Source organism: Cetorhinus maximus, chromosome 18 (assembly GCF_964194155.1).
Source record: "Cetorhinus maximus chromosome 18, sCetMax3.hap1.1, whole genome shotgun sequence".
NCBI classification, from domain to species: Eukaryota; Metazoa; Chordata; class Chondrichthyes; order Lamniformes; family Cetorhinidae; genus Cetorhinus; species Cetorhinus maximus.
The window spans coordinates 60257142-60281309 of NC_135896.1; the positions used below are offsets into that span (position 1 = coordinate 60257142).

Sequence of the window (24168 nt, forward strand, 5' to 3'; positions counted from 1 at the left end):
CAGTGGCCTGTACTAATAATCTCATTATGGCAATTTAAGACTTTGAATTCTGTTTTAAAAAATGAAAAGCTGGTATCAGTAAATGTGACCAGAAAGCTGTCAGATTGTTGTAAAAGCCTAACTAGTTCAATATTGTCTATTAGGAAAGGAAACTTGCTCTGACCAGGTAACTGTGCAACAGCCCTACATTTCACTGTCCCTGAAGTATCCTAGTCAGTCACTCAGATGTTCAAGAAGAAAGTCCACCAGCACCTTCTCAAGGGGCAACTACAGATAGTGATAAATGTTGGTCTCACTCGTGATGCTTTACATTTTGAAAATTAATTTTGAAAAAACTTATGTGTAATTCTTCCAAGCATATTAATTACTTTAACTTATTTTCTTTCAGGATAGAGAAGGTAGGAGTGCCTTGCCAAATTGGCCATTCTTTATGTGAGAGGTAAACAGTGGGAAGGAGGTCTTGTGGCATTGTGGTAGGGTTCCCTACCTGTGAGCCAGAAGCTCTGCGTTTGAGTCCCACCGTAGGACTTGATGGCCACGGAAGGTTGATTGTCAACCTATAAGTCCCTCCAATATGCCTGTGGCAGGCAGTAAGAGCAAAGAATCTCCTGGTCAGCCAGAACCTGCAGAAGGGAATGGCAAACCACTGCAGTACCTTGCCAAGCATAACCATGGATCAACACATGGAAGTCTATGGTTGCCAATATGCTTTTGGGGCAAGGAACCTGAAGAGAGAGAACCAGTGGGAGCATGATATTCTGCTGCAGAAAAGATCATGACTGAACCTGATCCTGTCCACACATGCAGTTTTCAGCAGGGGTCACTGGTTAATGTTCAGAAGTGGATCCTTGGGTGTTTTTTTTCTTTCTGCCTAGGCCAAGAATATTAAAATCAAACATGCTGCCAACCCATTGCTCCAGCTAACTCAGCACAAACTAGAATTCCCACACTTGTGAGTACAATCTTTCAGTGAGTACAGTCTTTCATGAAACCAGATGATAAACAGAAAAAATAACCAAATAATAGTGCATTTATCAATGCAGCATCAGGATAGCTTAAATAATTCATAAACAGGTAATGGTGTGATTGGACATATTTGTAGAGTCATTGCCTACTGCATTCGCTGCTCCCAATGTGGTTTCCTCTATCTTGGAGCGACCTAACACAGACGGGATGACCACTTTGCGGAACACCTTCAGTCTGTCCGTAACCATGACCCAGACCTTCCTGTCACTTGCCATTTCAACACACCACCTGCTCTCATGCCCATATGTCTGTCCTTGGCCTGCTGCAATGTTCCAGTGAAGCTCAATGCAAACTGGAGGAACAGCACCTCATCTTCCGATTAGGCACTTTATAGCCTTGAGTTCAACAACTTCAGACCATGAACTCTCTCCTCCATCCTCACCCTTGTATCCCCTTTTTTCAATATTCATTTTCACTTTTTAATTTTTATTTATTTTTTATCCACTTATTTTTATTTTTATTTATTTTCATTTTTATTCGTTGTTTTATCCCTACCTTTTGTCCTGTTTTCTATCTTTTTTCCCACCACCACACCCCCACAAGGGCCATCTGTCACTTGTTCTTTCCAGAGTGCATACCCTTGTCTTGCTATTATCACATTCTGTGTTCTAACCTTAATGCCACCATCAGCACCTCCTTTAGCCAGTACCAGTACCATTAATACCCCTTTGTCCTTTTGTTCATGACATCTTTGGCAATCTCTCCTTTGCCCCTACCTATCGCTGGCCTTCTGTCCAGCTTCATCTGCTCCACCTCCCTTAAACCGTATAAATTTCATTACATTTTTACTTCTCTTTAGCTCTGAAGAAGAGTCATATGCACTCGAAACATTGGCTCTGTTTTTCTCTCCACAGATGCTGTAGGCCTGCTGAGTTTTTCCAGCATTTTCTGTTTTTGTTTGTAGTCATTGCTATACATCAACGTTTTCTTCACAGACTACATCTTCAAATGTACTTGGCTGGTTTCTACTTTTATCTTATGCTAGTTTTCATCAGCTGTTTCTCTCAGACTTTTGAATCCACTTATATGTTCGAGTCATCCACCTGATGGCTTTCATGTTGACATCTGGACACATGCATGACAAAATATTTCATAAATCTCAACAGGTTCAGTTCAAATATAGTGGAAGGAACAATTTATTATCTGGTCTGTGCCTGTTATCAGACAAATATGACACATAGCTACATAAGGCGATACTAGGACTAGTGACCAAAAAGCTTGGCTGAAGATATAGGTTTGAAGGAGCAACTTAAAAGGAGAGAGAAGGTTTATGGAGAGAGTTCCAGAACTTAGGGCCCAAACAGCTGAAGGTATGGCCACCAATGGAGAGGTAAAGGAAATTAAGGATCACAAGAGGCCAGGATAGAAGGAACAGAGTTTGTAGAGGGTTATAAGACTGGAAAAGGTTACAGAGATAGGAAGGGGTGGGGCCATGGAGGTATTTGAACACAGGGACGTGAATTTTAAATTTGCGGCTTTGCATGGACCTGGAGCCAATGGAGGTCAGTGAACACAGGGGTGATGGTAAATGGTGCTTGAATCTTGAAAATAAGATCAGGAATGACAGCACGAATTGACAAAGTAGCAAATTAGACTCCTTTTATACCATGGACTCGTGACAACATGCATCTAGATTAGGACTGCCAAATTATCCAGGCATTCCAATTGTTTAAGAAGTATTTGGATGTGCACTTGCAATGCCAGGGCATACAAGGCTATGGGCCTTGTGCTGGAAAATGGGATTAGAATAGTTAGGTACTTGTTTGATCGGTGCAGACTCGATGAGCCGAAGGGCCTTTTTCTGTGCTGTAGATCTCAATGACTCTATGTTTCTGTATTGAACTGGTAGGTTACAAACCCTGCTGCATGAATCCTTAAGATTTGCCAATGACAGCAGTACCACACTTATCTGCCTGACAACATCATCCAAACATGACATCAAGTTCCACGTGGACACTGATGATACCCAGCTCTAACTCATGACCACTTCTCTTGACCCCGCCACTGCTTCTGATTTGTCAAACTGCTTGAGCGACATCCAGTATTGGAGGAGCAGGAACTTCATCAATTAAATACCAGCAAGACCAAAGCCATTGTCTTCAAACTCTATCACAAACTCTGTTCCCTAGCCACTTGCTCATCACCCACCTTGGCCACTGTCTGAAAGTGAACCAGACTTTTGTCAACCTTCAAGACCTATTTAGCCCTGAGATGATCTTCCAATCCCTTATCCTCTCTATCACTAAGAACTCCTACTTCTGTAACTTCACTTGTCTTTACCCATGCCTCAGCTTTTCTGCTGCTGGAACAATCGTCCAAGCTTTTATAAATCTCCAGACTTGACTATTCCAATGCACTTCTGGCCAATCTCCCACCTCACCCTTTTCGTAAATTTCAGCTCATTCTAAGGTCTATTGCACTAGGTTCCCTCACCGCTCACCTCTTTGCTCGCTGATCTCCATTCCCTCCATTTTAACATTGTCACTCTTGTATTCAAACCCCTTTTGGGCTTGCTCCTCCCTACCTCTATAATCCCCTCCAGTCCCACAGCCCAAGATATCTGTGCTCCTCCAATTTTGGCCTCTTGCTCATCACCGATTTTCTTCGCTTCATCGTTGGCAGGATGAGCCTTCAGCTGCTTAGACCTTAAACTCTGGAATTTCCCCCGCTAAACTTCTCTATCTAGTGCGTCAAAAGCTCATTAACCTACCTCATTGACCAAGTTTTTAGTCCCTTGTACTGTGGCTAGTGTCAAATTTTGTTTGATAATTGCTCCTGCGAAGTACCATGGGACGTTTTACCATGTTAAAGATGCTATATAAATGAAAGTTGTTGTTGTTGCAGCAGAACAGCATTGTGACTATTCCTGACACAGCAGAATGTTTATTGGTGTTCTGATAGCTCTCCAAAAGAGCTGTTAACGTTCTCTTTATCAAATTGCTGTAAGAATAAGAGATATTTCAGGGAACCTATTCAATTATTAGGGATTTCAGAGTTAGCTGTAGTCTTTTCACTTAAAATGTGCAGAACTAACATGTTTTGAGAGTTTTGGGGTCACTTTTCTATTGAAAGGATTGGGGAAAAGAGTTCCTGTTAATTTTGGTGTTGTAAGAGCAGTGAACTCAAACAAGTTGCAAAAAAAGGAGCAAGGTGATAACTCGTTAACAAATTAACTAACTTGGACTGTAAAAAATAAGCATTTTGTTAGCTTTTCTTGGTAATCAGAATTCAGCTCACAGCCGTTGGGTGTTTGATATCTCTGGTGGAGTGCGGGCTGGGAGCTGATTCCGGCTGCTCCTCCTGTCGGACACAGGCAGTTGTTGTGCACTCACTCGGCGGTGGAGAACAGCAAATGGCGGAGAAGTTACCTGGACTCGGCCTCTACATCAGCCCCGGCAACATGCTCCTGGCTGGTGGCAACACGGATGCAGAAAAGGTGAGGAGTTAGCGCTGGGCCCCGACCCCTTCACGAGGCGGCCGTTTGCGGGCGGGGCCCTGGGAAGGCCGCAAGCCTGGATCCGGCAGCGTTTATCGGCTCTAACCACCCCCCCCACCTATTGTCTCACCCCCCACCCCCCATTCTCCCACCACCCCCCCCCCACCCCCCATTCTCCCACCACCCCCCCCCCACCCCCCATTCTCCCACCACCCCCCCCCCGCCCCCCATTCTCCCACCACCCCCCCCCCGCCCCCCATCTCCCACCACCCCCGCCCCCCATTCTCCCACCCCCCCATTCTCCCCCCCCACACCCCCCCATTCTCCCACCCCCCCCATTATCCCCCCCCCATTCTCCCACCCCCCCACCCCCCATTCTCCCACCCCCCCACCCCCCATTCTCCCACCCCCCATTCTCCCACCCCCCATTCTCCCACCCCCCATTCTCCCACCCCACCACCCCCCATTCTCCCACCCCCCCACCCCCCATTCTCCCACCCCCCCACCCCCCATTCTCCCACCCCCCCCCACCCCCCCCTTCTCCCACCCCCCCTTCTCCCACCCCCCCTTCTCCCACCCCCCCCTTCTCCCACCCCCCCCTTCTCCCACCCCCCCCCCTTCTCCCACCCCCCCCCTTCTCCCACCCCCCCCCTTCTCCCACCCCCCCCCCCTTCTCCCACCCCCCCCCCTTCTCCCACCCCCCCCCCCCTTCTCCCACCCCCCCCCCCTTCTCCCACCCCCCCCCCTTCTCCCACCCCCCCCCCTTCTCCCACCCCCCCCCCCCTTCTCCCACCCCCCCCCCCTTCTCCCACCCCCCCCCCCTTCTCCCACCCCCCCCCCCTTCTCCCACCCCCCCATTCTCCCCCACCCCCCCTATTCTCCCCCATCCCCCACCCCCCCCCAAATTCTCCCCCCCGGGAGAGGGTGGGGGGGAGACTCTCCCTGGCCCACTCCCTTCCCCCTCTCCCTGGCCCACTCCCCACCCCCTCTCCCTGGCCCACTCCCAGCTGCTTTCCCCCCCCACCCAGGCTCTCTTCCCCAAGCCCTCCTCATCTGCGTCCCTCCCAACCCCAACCCTTTGTGCTGAAAGCCAATGTCTCATTAGCCTTTTTGAATACTATTTGTACTGTGTACTACCTTTTAGTGATTGTGTACGTAAACCCCATTACATTGCTCCTCCACAGCTCCCAGACTGTCGCCATTTTTAAAGAAAAATTCTAATTTCTCACACCTAAAATGAATGATCTCTCACTTACTCGAATTAAATTCCTTCCACCATAGTTTTGTCTACTCTCTATTTCTCTTTGCAATTTCCTGCTCCCATCTCTACTAACTATGCCTCCAAACTTCATCTTATCTGCAAACTCAGATGTACAATTTTCCATTCCTTCACCTAAATCATTAATATGCATGGTAGAAAGCTAAGGCTTTAATCTTTGACCCACCCAGTACAGGAGGGTCACTGTCCCACTAGAATAGGCTGGCATTCACTCTGTCCCATCGTGGATCAGAGGATCATCGCCACTCTAGGATTGGTGGGATTAGGTTACTGTTCCACCAATTTAGTCTGGCAATCATTCGGTGGTCCTCATGGACAGGCTGGGGAACAATGATTGTTGTCTTAAACACAGAGTGGCCTTAGTTTTATTTTTGTAGTAATTATGATGATATGCAGATAAAATAGAAATGAACAAATTCCTCTAAAATAGAATCAAAGGAATAATGTTTTAAAATTAATAAGTTGTTAGCCTAATAAAAGATTGGAAAAAGATGTAAACTGCCAAAGATGCATTGAATGTTAGACCTTGGGGATAAGGCAGGGTTTGGTAGAAGATACTGTAATTAAAGCTTTAAATTTAGGATAAGATGAAGTTGCTTAGGGAATCCAAGGGTAACCCTGGCCAGGGTGAATCAGTATCTAGTTTATGTGGCATATAATTTAGCTCAGGCTGCTTTCACAGCTCATTTTTGAGAAACCATTACAATGTATTTCTGTTGCATTCAACAAGGTCACATTCAAAGTTTTCAGATGAACTAACCCTTAAAAGTAGCCTAGAATGTACAGAACAGTGGCAAGTGAAACTCAATGTATACATTTGAAGTACTACGTTTTGGAAAAATATATAGTGATATAATACTCTTGTAGGTTTACAGAAAAGGAAGTACGAATCATCAGAATTCTATCTGCATGTCATGAGTGCAGTCAAGAACTCCATATGATGTATCTATTCTGTTTGTTCACTTATTTGTTGGCTCAAGAGGAAAAGCTCCAAGCCTGAAAGGAACAAGACCTAAAACCTCTTGTTTCTGTCTGTGGAAGATTCCAGTAATTCCACAATAATAGCTAGCTGGCTTTTTCTCCTTGTATCTCTATAACCTGCTCTCTCTGAAAACCCCTATCAAGAAGCAAAGGGGAAAATCACTGTTAGAGATGTTGGAGATCTTCCTTCCACAGCTTCCAACCTCATAGTCTCCCAACCTCGGACGGCCCGCTTCTACCTCCTACCCAAAATCCACAAACAGGACTGTCCCGGCAGACCGATCGTGTCAGCCTGTTCCTGCCCCACGGAACTCATGTTTTGCTATCTTGACTCCATTCTCTCTCCCCTTGTCCAGGCCCTTCCCACCTACATCCGTGATTCCTCTGACACCCTACATCATATCAACAATTTCCAGTTCCCTGGCCCCAGCCGCCTCCTCTTCACCATGGACGTCCAATCCCTCTACACCTCCATCCCCCAGGGATGGTCTGATGGCTCTCCGCTTCTTCCTCGAACAGAGGCCCGAACAATCCCCATCCACCACTACTCTCCTCCGTCTGGCTGAACTTGTTCTCTCACTGAACAATTTCTCCTTAAACTCCTCTCACTTCCTCCAAATAAACGGTGTGGCTATGGGTACCAGTTATGCCTGTCTCTTTATGGGGTATGTGGAATAGTCCTTGTTCCAGTCCTACTCTGGCCCCCTCCCACAACTCTTTCTCCGGTACATCGATGATTACTTCGGTGCTGCTTCATGCTCTCGTCTGGACCTGGAAAAATTTATTAATTTTGCTTCCAATTTCCACCCCTCCATCATTTTCACATGGTCGATCTCTGACACTTCCTTGACCTCTCTGTCTCAATTTCTGGTGATAGACTGTCCACGTGTATTCATTACAAGCCTACCGACTCCCACAGCTACCTCGACTACAGCTCCTCACACCCCGCTTTCTGTAAGGACTCCATCCCATTCTCTCAGTTCCTTCGCCTCCGTCACATCTGTTCTGATGATGCCACTTTCAAAAACAGTTCCTCTGACATGTCTTCCTTCTTCCTTAACCAAGGTTTTCCACCCACGGTGGTTGACAGGGCCCTCAACTGTGTCCGGCCCATCTCCCGCGCATCTGCCCTCACACTTTCCTCTCCCTCCCAGAACCATGATAGGGTCCCCCTTGTCCTCACTTATCGCCCCACCAGCTTCCGCATTCACAGGATCATCCTCTGCCATTTCCGCCAACTCCAGCATGATGCCACCACCAAACACATCTTCCCTTCACCGCCCCCCCCCCCCCCCCCCCCCCCCCCTGCCCCCCGCGGCATTCCGCAGGGATTGTTCCCTCTGGGACACCCTGATCCACTCCTCCATCACCCCCTACACCTCAACCCCCTCCCACGGCACCTTCTCATACAACCGCAGAAGGTGCCACACCTGCCCCTTTACTTCCCCTCTCCTCACTGTCCAAGGGCCCAAACACCCTTTCAAGTGAAGCAGCATTTCACTTGCACTTCACTCCATTTAGTCTATTGCATTCGCTGCTCTACATTGGAGAGACCAAACGCAGACTGGGTGACCGCTTTGTGGAACACCTTTGGTCTGTCCGCAAGTATGACCCAGACCTCCCTGTCGCTTGACATTTCAACACTCCACCCTGATCTCGTGACCACATGTCCGTCCTTGGCCTGCTGCATTGTTCCAGTGAAGCTCAACGCAAACTGGAGGAACAGCACCTCATCTTCCGACTAGGCACTTTACAGCCTTCTGGACTGAATATTGAGTTCAACAATTTTAGATAGATTTTTCTTTTCCCACCTATTTCCATTATTTTTAAATGTATTTCCATTCATTGTTTTATCTCTACCTTTTAGCCTATTTCGATCCCTTCCCCCCACGGCTATCTTTACCTTGCTCATCCTTTCTACCCTTAATGTCACCTATTATCACATTCCTTAGATAATATCACCACCTTCAACACCTTTGTCCATTTGTCTATGACATCTTTTGGTTATCTCCACCTATCACTGGCCCTCTATCCAGCTCTACCTGTCCCACCCTCCCTTAATCCAGTTTATATTTCACCTCTTCTATTTTTCCTTAGTCCTGTTGAAGAGTCATACGGACTCGAAACGTTAACTGTGTTCCTCTCCGCAGATGCTGTCAGACCTGCTGAGTTTTTCCAGGTATTTTTGTTTTTGTTTTGGATTTCCAGCATCCGCAGTTTTTTGCTTTTATCACTGTTAGAGACGTTGAAGGGCAAGTGCTCAACTAGTGAACTAAATACTAAAAGTGCTGGAAGACCACCTCATGGCATCAACAAGAACTGAAAGGAATTTGGAAGACATCGATCAAAATCAACCCATCAAATCCTGTACTCCAGAATTGGTGCTATTGAACTGTTTTATCCCATCCTTAAAATCCATGTTTTTTTATGTCTTATGTATCTTGTATGTGTTTGTATAGGGATTTAAGAAGGTGGTAGAGATTAAGTTATAGAGTTAGAAATTAGCAGTTCCCATTTCTTTTGCCACTGGTTAATGACAGTTTGTTCAATAACAGTTTTTTTTACTTATTAAGTTTACAAACCTGGTGCTTGTATTCTGCTAGCCTAAATTAAACAGGTAGAATTGGGGTAATCTGCTGGTTTGATCAAACTTTTTCACATTTGTCGCAGCTCGGGGAACAGTGGGGCTTGATATTACAGCGCACAATCTCCAGTGGGTCGTGACATAGTTGATACTGTCTCTGAGAACATACAGCCAGTCAGTTGGCATCTCTTGAGAAAACGGGACTGTTAAGGTTTCTCAAGCAAACCCTAAATATTTTTTTTCTGTCCTTTCCACTGACCTTTTGAATGTTTCCAGCCGCCTTGTTTTCGTTTCAGATCTCCAACAACCAGCATATGGTGTCAGCTTTGGTTCTGTGGAAGAACTCTTACCTATGAGTCAGAACACTCTGGGTTCAAACCCTGTTCTCGAGACTTGGGCATGTAATCTGGGTGGCATTTCCGTCCAGTATTGAGTGCAACGGTGTCGGGGGTGGATCTTTAAAATGTGATATTCAATTGAGTACACTTTGCCTGCTCCCTCATGTGAATGTAAAGATTCCATGGCATATACTTTCCTAGTGCAGCTCCTACAACACTCAAGAAGCTTGACACCATCCAGGACAAAACAACCCACTTGATTGGCACCACATCCACAAATATTCACTCCCTCCACCACTGATGCACAGTAGCAGCAGTGAGTACCATCTACAAGATGCACTGCAGGAATTCACCAAGGCTCCTTCAACAGCACCTTCCAAACTCACGACCACTATCATCTAGAAGGACAAGGGCTGCAGATAGATGGGAACACCATCCCCTCCAAGCCACTCACCATCCTGACTTGGAAATATATTGCCGTTCCTTCACCGTCACTGGGTCAAAATCCTGGAACTCCCTTCCTAACAGCACTGTGGGTGCACCCACACCAAATGGACTGCAGTGGTTCAAGAAGGCAGCTCACCACCACCTTCTCATAGGCAACTCAGGATGGGCAATAATTGCTGGCCCAGCCAGTGAAGCCCACATCCTGTGAATGAATTAAAAAAAATTATAGATCAGGGGCGTTCTCCTGGTGCCCTGGTTATCATAACACCACCAAGGAAATTATCTGATTATTTATTTTGTTCCTGTTTGTGGGACCTTGCAATATGTAAATTGGCTACCATACTTCCATTGACTACATTGCAAAAATTCTTCATTGGTTGTGAGATTGTGAAAGGCCTTTTACTTGTCATTGCAAAACTGGAACGTAGGGTCCCTAGGAGTGTGTATGTATTGCAACTGAAAAAGTTACACCCAGAATCTTTGGTGTAAATGTTAAAGTGGTGCTGAAACTGGATTGAGTTTACCAATATAGAAGTGTTTTCAAATTGTAGGTCATAGACATCATTCTCCTAAGAGCATAATTGTACCGATACAATGTTTGCATTTTCTACATCAATTAATTTAGTAACCTAGGTGAATTTTCCTGTTAACTTGTCGGCAACCTTGTTTGGTGTATGAGAGAAATTGACTAGAAATTGGAGACTTTATTTTTTTTTTAAATTAAATTTATTCATTGAGAATCCCTTTACGTTAGGGAACTAAGAAACTCCATTCATTGATGTAAGTTGAACTAGTTTGCAAAGATGCAGGGGAAAAGTTAACCACATTGCCTAGTCCTTCCAAAGATTATACTACATTGCTTTGTATATGCCCAATAAGCATTAATTTGGACGGTTTAATTTATTTATTTTTCCCTTAAAGTTGCAGGCGAATGGAAAATCATTTGAGAATGTAGAACTTGGAGATGCGAGTACAAAAAAGCAAAAGGTTCCTCGGAGAATCATTCACTTTGCTAGTGGCGAAACTATGGAGGAGTACAGTACAGATGAGGAGGAACAGGAAGATGAAAAGAAAGACTTATTGCCTATAATTGATACTGTAAGATTAAAGTTTATTGAAGTTATTTTTGTGAATTGGAGAAGGAAATAAATGTCCAAGTGTATAATATGAAAAATATATTCTCTTTCCAGAGCAAGCTTCCTTGGGGCCCATACTTGTGGTTCTACATGCTAAGATTTGCTACAGGAACATTGTCAGGTATGTATGTTATATATGTATTATCATGGATTACATTGGTAATTTGAGATATTTTTGCACCAATGTGTACAATATTTACATGTTACACTATTTGTGTTTATTGTAAAAGTTTGTAATTTTAGAAATCCACATTTCCAACCTCTTGAAGTTATCAAGTTAAGGATTGCGAAAGGATCCCTTGATAATCATTTACTTTGCTAATCAAGAAATGAATGTACACAGCAGGAAATGACAGGACAAATGCTTCTGTAACTTAATACATTTATCACCCTTTAAAGTATCTGCAATATTCTTGTACTGTCAATATAGAAAGCCAGCTGTAAATACATTTCCGAGCAGAATGATTTATAGACAATGGGTTTAAGCTTAGTTTCCCGCACTACAAACTCCTGATCTCTAAATGTCAAGTGGATGTGCCAAGCAGAGATTCATTGCCCCTCTGTAGAGCAAGGAAAGTGTTATTGGGATCACTTTCTCTCACATGACTGTGATTGATGATATGCAAGTTTCTTCTGTTGTATTTTGCTAGGTTCTATGTATGTGCCACCAAGTGAATAGGCAAGTACCTCCTCTAAGATCAATCAGTTCTTGGCCTGACTCACTGCAAATTGAGCAGAGTCAAAGATTGAATATACTTCACCTGTCTCTGATATATATTGCTGCTCCATTGTGCAACTGAAGCCCCGGTGGTTTTTACCTACAACAAAAACACCTCTAGTGTTGGCAGGCTTGATAATTGTCTGTTTTGGACCTAAGAGAATAGAGTGCTAGAAGTTCAGTGGGGAGATAGATTTGTGTGAGAGGAATAGAGAAACTGAGGTTGAGAAGTCTCCCAACAGCTCCCGATTCGTTTCCCAGTTTGTCCATATTTTGGCTTTGTACTTTATCTTCTGTTTCCTTTTACTTACCCCTGTGAGTCCCAGTATTTGTAAACCCCTTGCTCCATACTTGGGAATAATATGGAGAATGTGTCTAGCTTCCTTGTTATTTGGCTTAGGAGGAGGGGAGAGGTAAACCAGCTTTTAAAAAAAATGAATTTTTTAGAGAAATATTAAGTGGATAAAAAAATGGCATTAGTTACACAATACCTTGAGAGCATTAATGCTTTAAAACTTGTAGTTTAAAACCCCTGACTCTTTAATTTTCTGATGTTTCTTTTTATCTTCTCATATTTCTTTTCCTGAAGAGTGATTATTGTTGAGCTATGATTCCCTGGATGCTGAAGCTTAAGTGAGCATTTTTCAAATGCAAGTCTAGAAACTTGGTGTTGGTAAGCTGTTCTCTCCTGGAGGGTATTGCAGCCAAGCTTATTCTGCTCTCATTGCAGCAGAAGTCACTGAATGCCAATTTGGAGTGGGAGCTGTGTTTGATACTTTTCCCACTCTCCCTAGCCTAGAAGCACAAAGGCCAAATGCAGCAGCCCAACTCCTATCCCAGGGCTCAAGGAGGGAGGCTGAGTTGAAATAGAACAAATACAAAAAGGTAGGCATAGTCAGGACCCAGATGGATTTTTATAGTGACATTTTGTTTGGAGGAAGTGAATGGAGTTAAAGGAAGAGTTGATCAAAGTGAGAACAAGTTCACCTAGGCAAAAGTGATGGGGGTATCTGTAGTGAAAGGGAGATGAATAGATCCAGGAAACTGGAATTGATTTAAGTGGCAGAAGACATTGGAAGAGTAACTGATGTATGTATGTAGGGACCTGGACAAGGCGAAGGAAAAAGTGAGGTCAAGCTAAGAGGAAATAGGATCCTTTGGACAGGATCAGGCTGAAACAATAGACCTACTGGGACAGTTCTGTTTGAAGATGGACAATGCTGTGTTGGATGTTTTGGAGGCCATGGAGTGAAGTTTTTCATAGGTGAGATCAAAGTTCTTTGAAACGACGGCTTGATCAGCGGTCCGGGGGAGATACCAGAAGTTCAGACGGTTGCGATTCAGCCTCAAAGTAGAGGTCCTTTTGTCATGCAATAAAACACCTCTAGTGTTGACAGGTTTGATAATTATATCTGTGTTCAGACTAAGGGAACAGAGTGCTAAAAGTTCAGGGGGAGATAGAGCTGAGTGAGAGGGGTGGAGAAACTGATAGGACAGTTCTCAATAAAAGGATTGAGAGGGTAAGAGACCAGAGGGAGGGTCCATGCGGAATGGGAATTCTGAAGACGGAATGGATCATTTGAGGATACGATAGATGAAGGTCAGAGGCTATAGTGAAAACATGACAGAGTAGATTGAGAGGAAGAGGCATCAAGATTGGCAGTCAAGAGATGTTGAAGCTTGCGCCTCCCTAACCTCTGAAAGCAAGAAAGTTTTTTGTTGAAGCACTGAGTGAGATGAAGGATGAAATGATCCTGATACAAGCCAGCTTTGAAATAAAATTGAGTTGGTGCTACTGGAGAGAGAAGAGTGTGTGCATGTGGTGACACATGATAGATCCCATGAAGTGGCAAGATCGATTCTAAATATCATGGACATATCTGATCATGGGTGGATGTGTAACACTAACATTGGAATTTAAGCTGCTATCTATGTGGAATGAATCAGCCAGGCACAGTTCCTGAGAAGAGACATGGATGTCAAAGCAAGTTTTAGTGAACACATGATCAACATAAGGAAAACATACCAATGAAGATGAACAGGATAAGAGAAACAAATGAAATCAAAGAGCAGAACTTCTTTAATGTGGGCATTTTGGAAGAGAACTGACAGTAACTAAACAGCAGAAAAATACAGATGCTGGAAATAAAAAAAAGGACAAAATGCAGGAAATGCTCAGAATAGGGAGCATCTGTGGATGGAGAAAGGCAAGGTTAATAATTCAGGTCAATGACCTTCCCTCAGAATTGGAAGATGATTCTGTGATTAGAGGGGATTAAATGACACTAGTGAAGGTGTAACATTAAATGAAGGAAAAGAGAGAAATTAGAGAAACATGAGACCCAGGGGATGGTTACAGCAAAATAATAGCATGTAAACAAGAAAATTCTGGAGAAAGTGTGGGGCAGAAAAAGAATGTGGGTTTTTGGAACCATTTTGTTTAAGAGTTCACCACGAAACTGAACTTTCAATAAAAGGCTTGTAATTTGTATTTTAAATAGTTTGCGACTTCTTGGGAGAAAAGTTAGCCTCACTTTTTGGTATAAATGCTCCAAAGTACCAGTATGCTATCGATGAGTACTACAGGATAAAGAAGGAGGTAAGCAAATTGCATGTGCTTGTTCAATAAGTTACTTTCAATTCCACTGGTTTTTTTGAATCTTACTTCAAGAATTGTGTCTGAAAAATGAACAATAGGCACATTTAAAAACTCAGGAAATCAAAACCTTTAACTCCCAATATATTCACAGTGTGGCTCATTTATTTACATGGAAACTGTCACTATCATTTTGGTGTGAGAGAAGTGGAGGAGGCCAGTGGCATGAATTTACTGGGTGGTGAGTAAAATGGGAAGAAGTCACAATCATAGATTCAGTGACTGTTGACAGTCTCACTTAAAATTGGTTTTAGCATGACACCTAAACTGGATGTGAGCTCAGGCTGGACATGTCAATAGTTACAACAAAAGTCAGAAGTGCCTACTCATGAGTGTTTCTATGTTAAAAACTAGGCTATCAATATATTGAAAAACATCTTAATTTTTACATACCCTAGAATACAATTTGAATTATGTAAGTTATAATTTAAATACTTTGAAATTTGTAAGTTATCAGAGGATGTCTGGAAAATAATACAATCATTGCCAGCCAGGAGTCAATGCTTGCAGAATAATCTGGCATCAGTGGAAAAATCCAACCTGAAAATAAAAGATACAGCTTAGTGGAATATCAACTTTCCTCTTACCCGTGTAATTCTGTATCATGGAAGCAGCATATTGTTACAGGATATTTGTGTATATATAGTATACCAACACACTCTGTGCCACATAGTAGAGACTGATGCGTTTTGTGTACTGCATCATCAGATTAGAAACTAGAGGAGGACGACGACAATAGAGTCATTATATGACCCACAAGAGACAGTGTAGCATTGCAGTATGCAGTATTTCTGCTTAGTTACTGCAGTTGTCAGGTCTGGCAGATAGTGGTTTTCTAAAGTGATTTGTGTAACAACTACATAGTTGTACTTAATTTTAACTCCTCTGGCTTTGTGAGCTGATATAGTAGATAACTGAGCTATACTGACCATGATAAAGAATATTTCTCAAATCTGGGGGTTAAATTAGCTGATCACAGCTGATCCAGCAAGTTTCTCTGCATTAGGCAACTGAAAATTGATCAGTATCCAGTGACCAGTGCTGTAAATGCAAATGTGGATGTCAGGCAAGTACAGAATATTTCCAGTGGTTAAATAGCCTGCCTACATGTGCTCTTAAAGTTCAGCTACATGTAATGAACCCAGGGCAAGGTACCAGAGGTTTACTGGTAATCATGCAACTGTAGTCAGTAAGGAGTCAATGTCTACAAAAGAGGGGATAGCCAGGGAATTGGCATTAGAAGAAAAAAATATAGAATTGAAAAGTGTAACTTAATAGGATATAGAAGTTTGTACAATAATGTGTTTTAGTTAGGCCAATAACTTCTCTAGCTAGGCTTGTTAATACATAATGTATAAATGTTACAGGAGGAAGAGGAAGAGGAGGAAAATAAAATGTCAGAAGAAGCTGAAAAGAATTACCAAGAACAAATGGGACAGCAGCAAGAAGTGGTCAGTGCACATGATGGCCTTCCAGTAGTTAATGCATCATTTGTGAATGTCAGCTTTGAAATGGAAAGTGATCCTACCACTATAACAGAAACCAAACAAAGAGGTGATCCTATCCCAACTTAGAGGGAGCTATCAATGAAAGATAATGTAAGAGCCCCACTCTACCTGATTTCGCACCCCCCCGCCAAGAAGAAACAATGCCTTAATTCACTGATTGAAAATGCAGTTGTGCCTTGCAATATCATCAGCCTTTCATCTAATTTGGTTTTCATATCATACATCTGCTGTAATTATAACTGTATACTAGAAATCAACATTGTACTATTAACCTATACTATAGCGTTATTTATTTGTAGTGTTTTCGTTCTTTATAAATAAGTAAAAATGATCACTTTTATATGCTACAAAACTTTAATAAAAATTTATGCAAACTATTTTTATATCATATACAATTTACATAGTCAATAAAAATGTTGATTAAGTACAGGTGAGAATAAAAAAGAAAGCTGTACACAGAATCAGAATCATGAATCATCCAGATCAGCACTACCATCATTGTCATTTGCAACAAGAACTTCTCGGTTTTCATAAGTCCAAAAACCATTTAGATCAATTAGAATGCTGCTGACGGTGTCACCTTGTCCACTGCTTATTAAATCTTGAAGGGTGATTTTATATGGATCTTTAGGCTTAACCATGTCAAAGATTTCATCCTGTAAGATCAAACCATTTTTCAGTATGATTTCTAGATTATGCATGAAGGACATTAGTTCTTAGTGTATTTTCTAACTTTTCAAAGAGGAAAAAATGTTACAAGTTCTGTTATTCAGGCAGAAGGAAGAGTTTGGACAAATAGTAGCACAAGTAGTCCATTTGGCCCTTTTGAGCCTGCTCAAAACTGATCATATACTTCAACTCCACCTTACTGCACTATTCTAATATCTCTTAATTCCCTTAGTATATCTGTTCTATTGACTTTTGCTCTCTTGGGTTTTGAATTTCAAAGATTCATAACCCTCTGAAGAAATTTCTTCATATCTCAGTTCTAAATGACCGACACCTTATTCTGGGACTGTGACCCAGTGTTCTAGATTCCCCAACCAGGGTTAACATGTTCTCAGTATTTACCCTATCAAGCTCCTTAAAGAGTTTGTTTCAATGAAATCACCTCTCATTCTTAACTCCAGAGATATGGGCCTCGTCTACTCAATCCCCTCATCTCAGGAATCAAGTCTCGTAAACCTTTATTGCAGTATAGATACTATTGGTAACCCAATGTGCAGAATTGTGGCAGAGACAATGGGCAGAATTTTCCTAGGCCCCCAGGGTGGCGGGAAAGTGGGATAGCAGGGAGCTACGGCAGGACAGGGAAGTTCTTGGGAGAAGATCGGTATGCTGCCTTGCAGTGGGCAGCTGATCTGCATATTTATGGCCCTAATCAGAGGCTATTTAGAGCATTTGCCAGTATTTTGCCACTGGTGGAGTAGACTCCTGGCTGCACGTGGCAGAGGCTGCCAACTTAATGGAAGTAGCCACCCTGAAGTAGGCTGGGGAGGGGCTGAGGTGGCATCAGAGCTGGAGGCTCCATCCGCCAAAGTAGAGACTGCTGTCAGCAAAAGCCACATTTGCAGATAAAACGCTACACCCAGCGGGTCCTGCCGACTTGGTGCCTCTGGAGTAAATTTATTAATTGACATCTGCTCGGACGCCTCCATTTTAAGGTGCCCTAGTGTTCTCCTAGCTGACTCAGCAGCGTTCTCCTCTGTGGAACTGCCCAGAGCTCTAGAGCTGCTGGTTCTGTGACTGGCAGCCTGGCAGCCCACCAGCCATTCCAAATTGGACAGCAAGCTTGGAGGTGGCCAATTAGGAAGCCATCTCCAGGAAAATAGCTCCCAGTTTGTCTCCCTATAAGTGCAGGCTTAGAATCAAACCCCCCCAATTTGAAATCTTTAGCCCAGGCCAAAAAATGGAGATGAATCTTCTGCCCAGTAGGTCTCAGGATAAGAACTGAAATTAGGTCATCTCAAACTATCACTTGTAAAACCTCGCGGAGGCTGAGCGTCAACTCGCAGACGTTTCCTCCTACCTCTCCCTGGACCATGACCCCACCACAGAACATCAAGCCATTGTTTCCAGGACTGTCACTGACCTCATCTCCTCTGGAGATCTTCCTCCCACAGCTTCCAACTTGATAGTCGCCCAACCTCGGACGGCCCGCTTCTACCTCCTACCCAAAATCCACAAACAGAACTGTCCTGGCAGACCGATCGTGTCAGCCTGTTCCTGCCCCACGGAACTCATTTCTCGTTATCTTGACTCCCTTCTCTCTCCCCTTGTCCAGTCCCTTCCCACCTACATCCGTGATTCCTCTGACACCTTACGTCACATCAACAATTTCCAGTTCCCTGGCCCCAACCGCTTCCTCTTCACCATGGATGTCCAATCCCTCTACACCTCCATCCCCCACCAGGATGGTCTGAGGGCCCTTAGCTTCTTCCTTGAACAGAGGCCCCAACAATCCCCATCCACCACTACTCTCCTCCGTCTGGCTGAACTTGTTCTCACACTGAACAATTTCTCCTTTAACTCCTCTCACTTCCTCCAAATAAAAGGTGTGGCTATGGGTACCCGCATGGGCCCCAGCTATGCCTGTCTCTTTATGGGGTATGTGGAACATTCCTTGTTCCAGTCCTACTCCGGCCCCCTCCCACAACTCTTTCTCCGGTACATCGATGATTACTTCGGTGCTGCTTCATGCTCTCGTCGGGACCTGGAAAAATTTATTAATTTTGCTTCCAATCTCCACCCCTCCATCATCTTCACATGGTCCATCTCTGACACTTCTCTTCCCTTCCTTGACCTCTCTGTCTCAATTTCTGATGATAGACTGTCCACCAATATCCATTACAAGCCTACCAACTCCCACAGCTACCTCGACTACAGCTCCTCACACCCCGCTTCCTGTAAAGACTCCATCCCATTCTCTCAGTTCCTTCGCCTCCGTCGCATCTGTTCTGATGACGCTACCTTCAAAAACAGCTCCTCGGACATGTCCTCCTTCTTCCTTAACCGAGGTTTTCCATCCACGGTCGTTGACAGGGCCCTCAACTGTGTCCGGCCCATATCCCGCGCATCCTCCCTCACGCCTTCTCCTCCTTCCCAGAAACATGATAGGGTCCCCCTTGTCCTCACTTATCACCCCACCAGCCTCCGCATTCAAAGGATCATCCTCCGCCATTTCCGCCAACTCCAGCATGATGCCACCACCAAACACATCTTCCCTTCACCCCCCTTGACAGCATTCCGTAGGGATCGTTCCCTCCGGGACACCCTGGTCCACTCCTCCATCACCCCCTACTCCTCAACCCCCACTTATGGCACCTCCCCATGCCCACGCAGAAGATGCAACACCTGCCCCTTCACTTCCTCTCTCCTCACCGTCCAAGGGCCCAAACACTCCTTTCAAGTGAAGCAGCATTTCACTTGCATTTCCCCTAACTTAGTCTACTGCATTCGTTGCTCCCAATGCGGTCTCCTCTACATTGGAGAGACCAAACGCAAACTGGGCGACCGTTTTGCGGAACACCTGCGGTCTGTCCGCAAGAAAGACCCAAACCTCCCTGTCGCTTGCCATTTTAACACTCCACCCTGTTCTCTTGCCCACATGTCTGTCCTTGGCTTGCTGCATTGTTCCAGTGAAGCCCAACGCAAACTGGAGGAACAGCACCTCATCTTCCGACTAGGCACTTTACAGCCTTCTGGGCTGAATATTGAATTCAACAACTTTAGATCTTAAACTCCCCCTCCCCCCATCCCCACCCCGTTTCTTCCCCCCCCCCACCCGCCTTTTTTTTCAATAATTTATATAGATTCTTCTTTCCCCACCTATTTCCATTATTTTTAAATCTAAAACTAAAACCTTTAGTCTTTCCACCCCACCCCCACTAGAGCTGTACTTTGAATATCCTGTCTTGCATTCTTAATTAGCACTTTTCTCAGACAAAGACCACCACCTTCAACACCTCTTTGACCCTTTTGTCTCTGACATCTTTTGATTATCTGCTCACACCACACCCTCAATGTGTCTCTTCCCCCCCACCCACCTTAAACCAATTTATATTTCTCCCTTGTTGAAACTATGCTTCAGTTCTGCTGAAGGGCCATGAGGGCTCGAAACGTTGACTGATTTCTTCTCCGCCGATGCTGCCAGACTTGCTGAGTTTTTCCAGGTAATTCTGTTTTTATTTTGACTTGTAAAATCTTGGTTTCTATTAGCAGTGGGGTGAGATGCCTTTTAGTTCTAACTCAGCAGCTATGATGCTTCAATCGTTATTTAACCTGGAAAGTTGTTTATGACAGTTTTGGTGGATCAGAAATGCATGTCCAGAGAATCAGAATGAAAAGAAAACAATTGGACTGTTTACATGTAAAAGCCTTGCTGTCGCTGCAAGATTAAGTTGTACAATTTACCTGGAAATGTCATAGATTAACAAGTATTGGAGGTAAAGTCATTGAATCAATTTTTTTCCCCAGCCACATTTCAGCACTGTAATATGACAAATTTTGCAAGAATATGTACACAATTGCAGGAGCATTTTCTGCCATAATTCTTATTGACTTATACAGATCATAGGTTGCTGTATAACTCATGAAAACCCAAGATTTACCCTTAAAGTAGCTGTATTTCTAATTCTATAGCATCAAAATACCTTCTCAAAGTTACAAGGTACCTTAACATCCTGAAAAGAAACTGGCTCCTGCCCATGAAGTTTCATTTGCTCCTGTATAGCCTGTATAAATAAAAACAAAATACAGAATTACAGTAAGATCATGGATTAAAACAGAAGTAGAAAGTCTGAGTTCTTGCCAGTCTGTTAAGATTAGGTTTCCAGTTGGCAAACAAGCTGAATATCATGCAGGACAATACCACATTTGATACAATTACAATACATTACAAGCACATTTCTTAGTTGACAGTGGATATTCCAGATAGCCTGGATGAAAGTAACATGCAAACTTTTAGTATCCAGCCAATTTTCTCTTCACCAGTCCAAAATCACAAACTGCTTGTAGCACTCAGGGATGTTATCCTCACTGACATAAAGACACTTAATTGAATCTGGGACTTTCTTGGTCTGAATGATTCCATACTCCCCACAATAAATATTTTTTTAAAACACTATAGCTTAGCTCAGCATGTACAGCTAAATTAAAAAAGTAGGACCAAAGGTATTCAGATAAATTATGCTACAAACATATAATGGCAGTAAAATGATTAATATAAGGATATGTAACATGTAAATATACATTTAGGTGTTATATGCTGAAAACTATGTTAGCTATATGTCATTGTACCACAGGGAAATATGGTACATTAATTAACAGGATACATTTGGGGAAGTGGATGGCTAAGTATTTTTTTAAAAACCTCTGGGGGCATGGGAGTTTAAATGTAGGCCAGAGTGATGGAATAAAAGTTACCTCTGCTGGTTGCAAGGGTCCTCTGTACTACTACTATTACTGCAACAACTATTTATATAGCTCCTTTAACATACTCAAATGTAACAGGCGTTATAAAACAAAATTTGACACCAATTCACATAAGGCGATATTGGGGCTGGTACAGTAGGTTTTAAGGAGTTCCTTGGAGGATAAAGAGGCGAAGAGGTTTAGGGAGGGAATTCCAGAACTTAGGGCCTGGCAGTTGAAGCCACTGCTGGCAATGCTGGAGTGATTTAAATTGGGGATAATCATAGAATTGGAGGAGTGCAGCAATTCTGGAGGGTTACAGGACTGGAGAAGATTAGGGAGAGACGAGCCCAAAGAGGGATTTGAAAACAAGGATGAGAGGGCATTGCGTAGCCAAGAGTCAGGATGGCCAGCAAGCACAGATGTGATGGGTAAGCAGAATTTGGTGTGAGTTAGAAACCAAGAGTTTCGGGTGACTTCAACTTTATGGAGGGTAAAACATGGTGGGGTCAATTTGGAGAGCAGAGTAGTCGTCAAGTCTAAAGGTAACAAAGGCATAGCTGAGGGTTTCAGCAGCAGATGAGCTAAGGCAGGGTCAGAATCAGGTGACATTACAGAGGTGGAAACAGGCAGTCTTAGTGGGGATACATGGTTGGAAGCTTATCCCAGGGTTAATATGATACCAAATTTTTAAACAGTCTGAGTCAGCCTAGGACAGTTGCTGGGTAGAAGACTGGGGTAGGTGATTAGGGAACAAAGTTTCTGGCAGAAACCAAAGACAATGGCTTTGATCTTCCCAACATTTAGTTGGAAGAAATTTTTGCTTATCCAGTACTGAATGTTGGACAAGTGGTCTGATAATTTAGGGATAGTGGACTAGTCGAGAGAAGTGGTAAAATGACTTAAGGCAGTTTTAATCCAATTCCAAGTGGGATTAGGCCTACAACACAAAATACTAACAGGACATTAATAAGTAATTTTGCTCATAAAGCCCACAGAATGGTTAGTAGTTTGGCAAGTAGAAACAGTGTTACACTGGTAGAGGGTGTGATTGTCTGAGGTTAGTGCTGAGACAGAGTGGAGTGAGCTTTGTTCCGCATAAGCACCTGAAGGACAATGCTTGATATGGGCATTGAGTGCCTGAAATGGGAAGAGTTCCAATCCTAGCACTGACATCCTTCACCTTGATATTTTACCCAATACAGAGAAAAAAAAGTGTTCAATGATTTTGAAAAATGTACATTGATCTTAATGTAAGACTGTTTAAAAAAAACACTAGTGCTCACCCTGAAGAAGAAATTGAGGGAAAAAACATTAAGATAGCCCTTATTTTCCATATCCAGTAATTTAAAGATATACTGAAGAGCAGCAGGTTCCTTTCGGTTTTCCAAAGCAAGAACAAAGTCCAGATACGTCTTGTAATCCTTAAGAAAAGAGGTCAGAAGGATAAACTTCTAAAATATAGGTATGTTTTTATTTCAAGGGCATTCAAAAATGCTCGACATTCTTGATTGCTAATGTGATGAATGACCAATTTCTTAATTTTGATTCACAAAAATACAATATTACTTATGTTGGTATTAACATGGTGGCCAAAATAAGTCATCTTTTGTTGCACACACATCATTTTTATCCCCTCTTTATAATTTCTGAAGAGGTATACCTTTTCCTAATTTTCCATTTTGTTTTTCTGTAGCACCAGAATGAAAGCCTGATATTTTTGTTTATGATTGTTTCTAACAGTTAAAAAGAAACATTAAACATCCTCTTGCTTGAAAAAGACCTCTCTTTCCTCTACTCTAGCATAAAATAGGCAAAGATGAACCAGTAATGGCATAATACAACTTGTATAACAATATCAAAGTACTAAATATGTAGGCTTTTAACAAGCACTACATTCTGCTCTATTGGCAAGAAAATCACTTAATTATAATCATTTATCAACTAACCATGCAGTCAGACAAAATTACTGGGCTTAAAACATTGACAGTTTAATTAAGATTCTTAAAGATATGATCAAAGAGCAATGGGGGGCTTTATGCATGAGAATTTAGCAAACTGAGGCTTGGTTAAGAATTTAAAAACTGCATTGCAAGTTTAATCCTTAATCTGATATACTCAAAATCACTAATATTCTAATATAGCAATGGGAAATCATTCAGGCATTCTTTACTACAATGGAAACTCCTTCGAAAATAGTATTTTGAAATGGATTGAACCAGAAAATGTAGCTTTGATGAGAAGGTAAAATTAAAATCCATTACGTTTTCTCAATTTTACATGAGATTGATTGTAGGTGAATTATTTGTAGGCAGTTACCATTTCTCCATCATACGTTAGGCACTCCTGAAAAACCCTATCCAAAAAGACGCCAGTAAGAGTTCCAGTACCATAACGCGATAGTTCTTCTTTGCTGAGCATTCCATTGTGATCTTTATCTAGATTTAAATACTGACCTAAGAGATAGATAAAATAATCACAATAGTAAACCGTACACTACAACAGATATGTGCCACAAGTGATAAAAATTCTGTCTGCATCCAACACATACCATATACTCTCAGTGCAGAAGGAGCAGAAAACCAGTTTGATTCTTGACTTTCCTTAGACAGTTCCTCATCTCTGAGCTACAAATATAAACAAGTAG

The 24168-nt window shown here is 42.9% G+C and overlaps 2 protein-coding genes across 4 annotated transcripts in view; one reads left to right on the forward strand and one right to left on the reverse strand.

The window, feature by feature from the left end:
• The first annotated feature begins 3871 nt into the window (after positions 1-3871).
• On the forward strand, positions 3872-16486 carry fam177a1 (family with sequence similarity 177 member A1). 2 transcript variants are annotated; one of them, XM_078562749.1, is made up of 5 exons: positions 3872-4462; positions 11013-11189; positions 11282-11348; positions 14447-14544; positions 15969-16486. In XM_078562749.1, the coding sequence occupies exons 1-5, from the start codon at positions 4379-4381 to the stop codon at positions 16173-16175; spliced, it is 633 nt and encodes a 210-aa protein (XP_078418875.1). In that variant the 5' UTR covers positions 3872-4378; the 3' UTR covers positions 16176-16486. The 2 variants fall into 2 exon arrangements, with proteins under 2 accessions (XP_078418875.1, XP_078418876.1); XM_078562750.1 differs by having other exon boundaries at positions 4236-4462; positions 11019-11189.
• ppp2r3c (protein phosphatase 2, regulatory subunit B'', gamma) overlaps positions 16445-24168 on the reverse strand; it is a 29999-nt gene continuing 22275 nt past the window's right edge. For both annotated transcript variants that reach the window (XM_078562746.1, XM_078562747.1), the window contains exons 9-13: positions 24073-24148; positions 23841-23977; positions 22808-22945; positions 20783-20842; positions 16445-16765 (exon numbers count right to left, since the gene is read on the reverse strand). In XM_078562746.1, coding sequence (XP_078418872.1) covers positions 16577-16765; positions 20783-20842; positions 22808-22945; positions 23841-23977; positions 24073-24148 — 600 coding nt within the window. In that variant the 3' untranslated portion in view covers positions 16445-16576. The remainder of the gene's footprint in view (positions 16766-20782; positions 20843-22807; positions 22946-23840; positions 23978-24072; positions 24149-24168) is intronic.

What these genes read in the sequence shown, in the direction of transcription:
- fam177a1 (XM_078562749.1), top strand. Translation starts at nt 4,379, where the DNA reads ATGGCGGAGAAGTTACCTGGACTCGGCCTCTACATCAGCCCCGGCAAC. An exon ending in TGCTACAGGAACATTGTCAG is followed by an intron (nt 11,349 to 14,446) that starts GTATGTATGTTA and finishes TATTTTAAATAG; the next exon opens with TTTGCGACTTCTTGGGAGAA. An exon ending in ACTACAGGATAAAGAAGGAG is followed by an intron (nt 14,545 to 15,968) that starts GTAAGCAAATTG and finishes TAAATGTTACAG; the next exon opens with GAGGAAGAGGAAGAGGAGGA.